At 38.0% G+C, this 8193-nt stretch overlaps 3 protein-coding genes across 6 annotated transcripts in view; 2 read left to right on the top strand and 1 right to left on the bottom strand.

Moving 5' to 3' along the window:
- Window positions 1-2306, top strand: part of LOC104729494 (elongation of fatty acids protein 3-like) — a 6906-nt gene extending 4600 nt beyond the window's left edge. Inside the window, exons 2-7 of one of the 3 annotated variants that reach the window (XM_019233390.1) lie at window positions 323-370; window positions 970-1169; window positions 1451-1539; window positions 1622-1786; window positions 1915-2054; window positions 2270-2306. In XM_019233390.1, coding sequence (XP_019088935.1) covers window positions 323-370; window positions 970-974 — 53 coding nt within the window. In that variant the 3' untranslated portion in view covers window positions 975-1169; window positions 1451-1539; window positions 1622-1786; window positions 1915-2054; window positions 2270-2306. Of the gene's footprint in view, window positions 1-322; window positions 1170-1450; window positions 1540-1621; window positions 1787-1914; window positions 2055-2269 lie in introns of all 3 variants that reach the window. The other 2 variants (XM_019233389.1, XM_010448435.2) reach the window with 2 other exon arrangements.
- On the top strand, window positions 2879-4256 carry LOC104733113 (putative F-box/kelch-repeat protein At3g24610). The gene has a single exon (XM_010452725.2). It carries the CDS (start codon window positions 2998-3000, stop codon window positions 4225-4227), a length of 1230 nt encoding a protein of 409 aa, XP_010451027.1. The 5' UTR covers window positions 2879-2997; the 3' UTR covers window positions 4228-4256.
- On the bottom strand, window positions 5029-7639 carry LOC104729493 (probable vacuolar amino acid transporter YPQ1). 2 transcript variants are annotated; one of them, XM_010448434.2, is made up of 11 exons: window positions 7300-7638; window positions 7157-7199; window positions 7037-7063; window positions 6759-6857; window positions 6560-6672; window positions 6105-6282; window positions 5904-6005; window positions 5719-5814; window positions 5592-5612; window positions 5345-5494; window positions 5029-5237 (listed from the first exon to the last, which is right to left on the bottom strand). In XM_010448434.2, exons 1-11 carry the CDS (start codon window positions 7530-7532, stop codon window positions 5127-5129), a joined length of 1173 nt encoding a protein of 390 aa, XP_010446736.1. In that variant the 5' UTR covers window positions 7533-7638; the 3' UTR covers window positions 5029-5126. The 2 variants fall into 2 exon arrangements, with proteins under 2 accessions (XP_010446736.1, XP_019088956.1); XM_019233411.1 differs by lacking the exon at window positions 7037-7063 and having other exon boundaries at window positions 7300-7639.

Raw genomic sequence — 8193 nt, 5'->3', positions numbered from 1 at the left:
TTTTACCTCACACGTTTCCTCCACATGTTCCGTACGATCTTCTCCGTTTTGCGTCGCCGGAGACTCGCCGTGTCTCAGCTCTTCTGCAACTCCGCCATGGCCTTCACGTCGTTCCTCTGGCTCGAATTCTCGCAGTCGTACCAGATTCTAGCGATTCTATCGACGACGCTGGTTTACTCTGTGGTTTACGGGTACAGATTCTGGACCGGGTTTGGTTTACCCGGTTTGGCTTTCCCTTCGTTTGTGGTGAATTGTCAGTTGCTTCTCGTGGGCTGCAATCTCGTGTCTCACGCTGGGGTTCTTACGATGCACCTCTTTAAAGGTGGATGCAATGGGATTGGCGCGTGGGGTTTAAACTCGGTTCTCAATGGTGCGATTTTGTTGCTTTTTCTTAATTTTTATATGAGAATACATTCGCCGATGCGACGCCGTATCAACAACACTTCGCCGGAGCTTGAATTACCAGCCAACGTAACTGAAAAGAATCTTGTCATGGGTTGATCCTTTATACTACTCAACAAACCAAAGCCAATCCAATTTTTTCTTTTTTTTTTTTTTACTTAGAAAATTGGAATCTTCTAATTATCTCGATTTCCTTAATTTAGTTTTATTTAGTTTTAATTGTTTACTACTCTAGTTTGGTGTACACCTAGTAGTGTTAATTGCTTATTAGCCACCTTTTTCAACTAGTGACGCAAGAGCTTAGACCTTGTTTATCGGGGAGATCATAATAGAGTTCTTAGGTTTTTGGGTAAAAAAAATTAATCAGAACTGAAAAAAAATGTAAGATCTCCCCTTATATAAGAGACGGAATCGTGGTCTAAGGGGCAATACGTGTCGCCATTATATTGGTCTAAATAATAATACAAAAGAGAAAAAAAAACATTTCGTCGATTTATTTCTTTTTTCCTCTCTTTCTCTCGGTTGCGATTAATCGACGATTACGATTGATCAATATGGAATCTGAAGCTTGAAGGCTTTGAATCGAATGACCTGGAATCAGAGGAAGGGTATGGATTCGAAGAGACTGGAGAGAAAGAGATAAGTAGCAACGGTGATTTGGAAGCCAATCTCCGAAGAAAGAATCGACTAACAGTTGGAGATTGATGCGGGTTGAATATGGAGTCGATTTAATTGGTAGAGAGATTGAATCAATTGGAATCAGAAAGGTATGTTTCTTAGTACAATTGTTTGAATCGGAAATTGTTTTATGATTAGGGTTTTTTTTATTTTGGATCCAAATTGAGGGTTATATGATGTTTGTTGGAAAATTAGGGTTTTTGTTGTGCATGTGTTCCAAATTGATCATTTTATTTGATATTGTTTCACCTTCAGTTTCATTTATCATATAGTAAAGCAATACCTCTGAGTTGATTTTCTGATGATTCTCATTGTATAGTGTGGATTCAGTCTTTTTCTAGATACTAATGTTCAGGTGGTCTCTTTGCAGGCTCCATCTGTGGTCTTCATTGATGAATTAGATGCTGTTGGAAGGGAGCGTGGGTTAATAAAGGGTTATGGAGGACAACTCTTAATCAGGTTCCAAACATTTTAGATTGTGTAATAGTCTTCTTCGGTTTTTAAGGGATGAAAAATTTATTCGTTTTGTTGTGTGTTACAGCTCCTTGTTTCTTTAGATGGTTTTGAAGGAAGAGGAGAGGTCATTACCATCGCTTCCACAAACAGACCAGACATTCTAGATCCTGCGCTTGTGAGGCCTGGAAGGTTTGACCGCAAAATTTTTATCCCTAAACCTGGTCTTATTGGACGGATGGAGATTCTGCAGGTAATGACTTGGTCTTGGTGTATGTGTTTTTGTATTCTTAAACTTGTAAATTTGCAAAGTTCTTCCGCAATGTAGAGTTTGTCCTTCGGTTCAAAGCTATATCTTTGTTTTGGTGTTGCTGTTTTAAGTCCATGCTCGTAAGAAGCCAATGGCTGAAGATTTGGACTATATGGCAGTTGCTAGCATGACAGATGGCATGGTTGGAGCAGAGCTTGCCAATATCGTTGAGATAGCAGCAATTAATATGATGCGTGATGGAAGAACAGAGGTGTGATCAATATTTTTAGTTCGAATTGTATCTGCTTTTACTTTTGGATGGGTTTGGTTTGGAATGTTAGGATAGTGTACCAATGGTAATATGGTGTGAGTGAATTTGATTAAGCTCTTGGACGTTGTGCTAGAGAAGCAGTTTAGGCTAATAATAAGTTGAATTTATTTTTGATACCAGCGAGTAATCGTATATTCTCTGTAACTCTAATGCAGTTAACAACAGATGATTTGCTTCAAGCTGCACAAATATGTATTAATGTTTTATTATGTTTTATATGTTTGAAAATTAATAAAAATGGAATATTTTTTTAATTTTATAAAATCTTAAATGTTTACACATTTATACCACTTCTATTCTATTTAAAATTTTAAAATTTTTAAAAACAATATTTTCAAAAATAAGAGACCCAAAATAAGAACCTACCAATAAAAAGAAAATTTTATCTAAGAGATCATAGATTCTTATATTCCAAACAATACACAATTAATTCATAAAAAAATTAAGAACTCCCCTTATATGAACCTCCCAATAACAACTCTTTGAATTTGCTGCAAGGACAGGGGCAAGGGAGTCGAAGAAAGCAAATAGGTTCTCTATCGCATTGCTCTTAGATAATTAAGCCCAAGATACGTCATGAGAAGAAGGTTTACTTGATACCCAAATATGGCCCAGATCTGTTACATAATAAGGCCCAAATCTGTTAATTAGATACCCAAAATATGCCGACAAAGTGAAAGAAGCACAAGTACAGAGTAAAAAGTACTTGTACTTGTTTTGTTTCTTTTCCTTTTTAAATATTTTGTTGAAAACCATAAATTTTATGAAGTAGATTGTGTCCGAATCCGCCGCCTCTCTTCACCAAATCCCAGTAAAGATTGATCAATTCATAACCAATCAGTCCGATATGTAATTTTTTGGTGTACAGAGTTGTGAATTGGGAATGCGAGAGCTGTCGTCGACGATGTCGTCCGATTACCCCGACCCTGAAGAAGTGCAACCGGACAATAGAAGAAGGAAGAAGATGAAAGAGGCGACTCCCTCGTGGTACGGGTTACCGGATGAGGTGGCTGTGAGTTGCATGGCTCGCGTCTCGAGATTGGACCAAGCAGCTTTATCTCTCGTCTCCAAGAGACACCGCACTCTCGTAGCTTCCCCTGAGCTCTGCCGCACTCGATCACTCATTGGTTGCACCGAGGCGTCTTTCTACGTCTGCTTGCGCATCTTACCTGACCCAACCCCACGCTGGTTCGTCCTCGCCTGTAACCGTCGGCTGAGTCCGATCTCCTCGCACCCCTGTTTGGCTCCTGAGTCATCCTCTTTCGTGGTGGTGGATTGGGGAATCTATGTAATCGGTGGAATCATAAACGGAGATCCAACTCCCGAAGTCTTGTTCCTCGACTGTTTCTCTAAGACATGGCGCCGCGTCCCGTCCATGAAGATGGCTCGTGTTTCCCCATCGGTAAGCCTAGTAGACGGTAAGGTTTACGTTTTTGGAGGGTGTCGAGGAGAGGAAGCTGATGATTCTTCAAACTGGGCGGAGGTATTCGATACAAAGACCCAAACTTGGAGTAGTTACTTCACTACTCCCAAGTTGGCGCATAGTATCAACCAAATTGTGGTGATAGAGGAGGAGAAGAAGGTTTACGCTGTTGACGACGATGACCAAAGCTTTAACTTTTTGCCAAGTGAAGGCACATTTTGGAGAAGCGGGAAGAGAGATTCCAAGCTAGGAAACAGAGACGATTGGTGTGTCATAGGGAAATTGTTATACTGTCGTGGTACTCGCGGGAGGATACTGTGGTGTCATCCAGATGAGTTGGATTGGAAGGATGTGAAAGGTTTGGAAGAGCTGCAATTGTATCTCTCTGGTTCCAGATACATCTTGAGGGACATCCGCTGGCGTACCATGGAACGGCCAATAAAGACCAAAGTCAAATATGATATTAGCAAACTTTGTAGTAACTCTGCTGGGAACATTGTCATCTTCTGGAACGCGCATCTTGCAGATTCTGAGACTATGGAGCTTTGGTCTGCAGAGATTTCTTTGGAGAGGCGGGAGGATGACGATATTTGGGGGAAGATTGAGTGGTCCAATGCTATCTTCAATCTTGATCCTCTCTCAAACTCATATAACGTTAAGATCTTATTTTCTGCTTCTGTCCGTGTATAAAACTTCTACCAATCATTTTTGTAACAGTACTTACAGGTAGCTAAGGTAAGCTATCATATAACTAGGCCTGGGCAAAAAACCCGAACCGGAACCGACCCGAAAATATGGATCCGAATCCGAACCCGGAACCGGTAAAATACCCTATTGGGTCCTAATCTCCTAAACCCGAAGAACCGGAACCGAACCGAAAACCGAATAGATACCCGACATACCCGTAATAAAATCATATATAGAGAATATTAGTTATATATATTTTTTATATAACATAGTTATTCAAAGTTACAACTTAAAATTCAAAAATATTATTTTTTCTTAGATCAAAATAATGAAAATACTCAAAATAACCAAAATTATATTGAAATGTTTAGCTATATTTTTAAAAATATTTATTTTTAAAAATATTTATTTTAATATTTAACATTAAAATTTCTGAATAATCGGGTAAAATTCAGATTTTCGGGTTAAATTTCGGGTAATCGGGTACAAAATACCCGAACCCGAATGATATCGGATTTTTTCGGGTATTTATAAGTTCTGAAATTTTAGACCCGAACCGACCCGAACCCGGTAAAACCCGAACCGAACCCGAACCGATATTTTCTGTTTACCCTATTGGGTCCTAAACTCCTCTACCCGAGAAACCCGAACCCGATCGTTTCCTACCCGAACCCGACCCGAATACCTAAATGCCCATGGCTACATATAACCATACAAAACTATCTCTGTTTTGGATGGCAGTTCAAATCAAAGATACATTACATGGAAAGTAATGCAACAACAGCTTCATGTTTGGCAAAGTAAAATCTGAAGAGAATTCATATGTAATAATTAGGTTTTATATGCATACATACACTATGAAATCAATAATACTTGAGACAAAAAGAAAATCAAATAGTGATTCACGAAACAAAAGTTTTGCTTGCTTCGACATAGTCTCCATAGCCGTCTTCTTCTTCGGTTTTTATGCTCTGTGACCTGCAATACTTGTAGTAGATATACTGCAATATTATCTGTATTGATTTTTTTTTGGATTAAGGTAGCAAAATATAAACATAATGGGAATGTGATCATTCTTATTTTTCATTTTTGACATTGTGAAAATAGTTAGAAAGGATACAAAAAGATCGAGTACGACGCAGACAATAGCATCAAGCAACCAAGGGAGGTTTGGTTTGATGTTGTCCCATTCAGTTGTTCGGACAAGAATACTACCAACATATGTTGCATTGGCTACAAGCGCGAATACAAACATAAGTGGATTCATACCCTGCCAATTATCAAACCATATTGTTAAATTAGATCACATACTACAATTACAGACTTAATATGTGTTTGTTGGTTGCCTTGTAGTTCAAGTTTTTTACCTCAACGCTTCCTCTTTTGATCTATTTGTAGAGACATGTCCCGGGTAAAAATCAGATTAGTATCCAATATCATAAACAACAAGCAAATAAAAAATATGAATTAAGATTTGCTAAAAAGATGGCTTACGTTGAGCCAAATCTGAGGGATGCGTCCGCCCATGTAAATGGCGGCCATTAGCCATCCCAACCATTGTCCCAACGCGCTATGCTCTACTATTCTTTCCTGCACAGAGACAACAATGTTTTGAAAGTCACTTTTTCGAATTTTCACTCATACAGTATAAAAACAACAAAATGCTATTAGTCACGCACATTTAGAAGCCGTCTGCTTGAAGCATGTGCGTACTTTTCAGCTAAGCTTTTGGCCTGAAGCGGAAGACTAGCCGATGCAGCCAAAAACGTTCCGAAACCTGCCTGAGAACAAGAAGTCCAGAATATGGGTCAATATTTGTTCTTTCAATCAACCCTTACTAAGTGATTTTTTTAGTTCGCCAAGTAAGAAGAACCACAAACCGGTCTAGGAATTGCTCTTGGTTGGGTAATGGTTATGACAGGGCACGTAGACATTGTCTCATCTTCATCCGATGAATAAACATTTTCTATTGCCAAAGCCGAAGGCCCACTCTTAGCCACTCGAAAGTAAGATGATCTTAATGGAGGTGTTCCGCTTCCTGCCAACGATCTTGCCGACCTGAACATATAGTCACAATTGAATTAAACTAATGTATAGGTTCTAGATTTCATCAGCAATTATGTAATAAATTTATTTTTAAAATGGTTACTCTTTTCCTCTGTTTCTTCAAAATCTTGAGAAAACGACAAGAAAAAAACAGAGTGGGCAGGGGAAAAGCAATAGTATATAATAAAAAATCCATGACGCATTATATATGAAACTAATGTCACAAACTTTAACTTACTCGTAGTCAAATTAGAGTAAACTTAAGTATGATTATTTAAAGAATCCGTACGTGTAATAGAACTCTCTCCGAGGAGAATCTTTGTAAGATCCTCTTGGGATGGAAATAGCAGATCCCGTCGCCTTCGGTGGTTTTAATGGTCTCTTCTCTTCATCTTCCTCATCCTTAACAAAATAATTATGATGATTAATTAACACCAAACAATGTAATCAGCTTAAATTTTTTTTTGATTAGCACTATATATAATTACCGTTTGACAGATCTTAGTGCGTCCATGTCTACAAAGTCTGTAGATGTAATCGTAGTAAATAGTCTGGATCACCAATACCACAGTGCTCACGGTGTAAAGCTATAACGAGAAAAGTTAAAAGAAAGTGAAGTTAAGGGGCTAAAATTGTAAATAGAATAAAAGTTAAGGCGGTCGAATCAAAATAAAACAATTCCGAAAAATAGACTTTAATTTCATGGAAAAGACACGTAAGCTTTGTGGCGACATATGTTTATGCGGCGAGAAGACGACGATGTTACCAAGGCTGTGTAGAGCTGAGTCGGCAACTGTTGAATAGAGACGACAAAAATTGAGAAAACAATAATAAAAACAAAATAATTATGTATGATGTATGTATTATACATGTTTGTGTAACTTACAGTAGCTGGTTCAAGAAGACAACCGACGAGATTGAAGATATCACTGCACCGATTGATGAAAATCATACAAATAACGTTAAAAGAGACTTGGTTATACTATCATAACTGATAAAATTTGAAGATGATGATGAGTGCATACGGACCCGGCAACCCAAGCGAGGAGGAAGGAGAGAGAGACACCGTGACTGGACTTTGTACGGAAGTTAGTGATGATCTGAGGAATCTCAGCGACGCCCCAACAGATGAGGCTAGCGATTCCAAGTGCGAACGAAACGTCGTCGTTTATGTTACAGAGACAGTCGTCGAAGTATCTCTCTACCCATCTCACGCATGCCTTCTTCTCCTTTAAGCAGTAACCTTCATACACCAACACCATCTCTCTTAGCTCTTTTACTCTTTCTCTCTCTCTATATATTTATGTGTTTGTATGTCTATCTCTATCTCGGAGGGTCTAGATAAATTATATAGGATAATGGATGAAGAAAATGACAAAATCATGTATAAGGAGATTGGAGAGATATATATATATATATGTCTAATATAAGATACATGTATTCATCATATACTTTGGGACCATTTATTTTACTTGATGAACTGTATCGAGATCTGTGTATTAGCCAAGTCAAGCTTGTAACGTTTTCGAATCTTTAGACTATAATTAGTCTTATATATTAGTATAATTATTTGCGTATTATACTAGTGGATTAAGAAGCATTAGCAAGTTGTTTATGTAGTAAAATCGATATCTGACATTAACTACGTACGTAAGATTAAAAGCTGACCATGATACCAAAGTGCACATAGTGACATACCTAACTAAGAATCTTCTTTCAACCGGGTGAAGAAAACGGTCGATGTATGATTAACGAGGCATATTCTCTTTTTATATGCTGAATCTCTCAGATGTTCAGCCTTTTTAGTACGGTTTGTTAGGTATATTCTTTTTCATATTCTCCAACATTTGATTTGAGTATAATACATTCCTATGAGGCTATGAACTAAACCGTAAGCCCTAAGAAAATATGTCATCAGAATTA

Source organism: Camelina sativa, chromosome 12 (genome assembly GCF_000633955.1).
Source record: "Camelina sativa cultivar DH55 chromosome 12, Cs, whole genome shotgun sequence".
Lineage (NCBI taxonomy): Eukaryota > Viridiplantae > Streptophyta > Magnoliopsida > Brassicales > Brassicaceae > Camelina > Camelina sativa.
The sequence above is the reverse complement of the archived record's forward strand: the minus strand, read 5'-3'. Positions and strand labels throughout refer to the sequence as shown.

Coding starts and splice junctions, on each gene's coding strand:
- LOC104729493 (XM_010448434.2), bottom strand. CDS start 7,532: ATGGTGTTGGTGTATGAAGGTTACTGCTTAAAGGAGAAGAAGGCATGC. Junction 6,858..7,036: donor CTCAGCTCTACACAGCCTTG/GTAACATCGTCG, acceptor TTCTCGTTATAG/CTTTACACCGTGAGCACTGT. Junction 5,495..5,591: donor TCAAAAGAGGAAGCGTTGAG/GTAAAAAACTTG, acceptor GATAATTGGCAG/GGTATGAATCCACTTATGTT.
- LOC104733113 (XM_010452725.2), top strand. CDS start 2,998: ATGCGAGAGCTGTCGTCGACGATGTCGTCCGATTACCCCGACCCTGAA.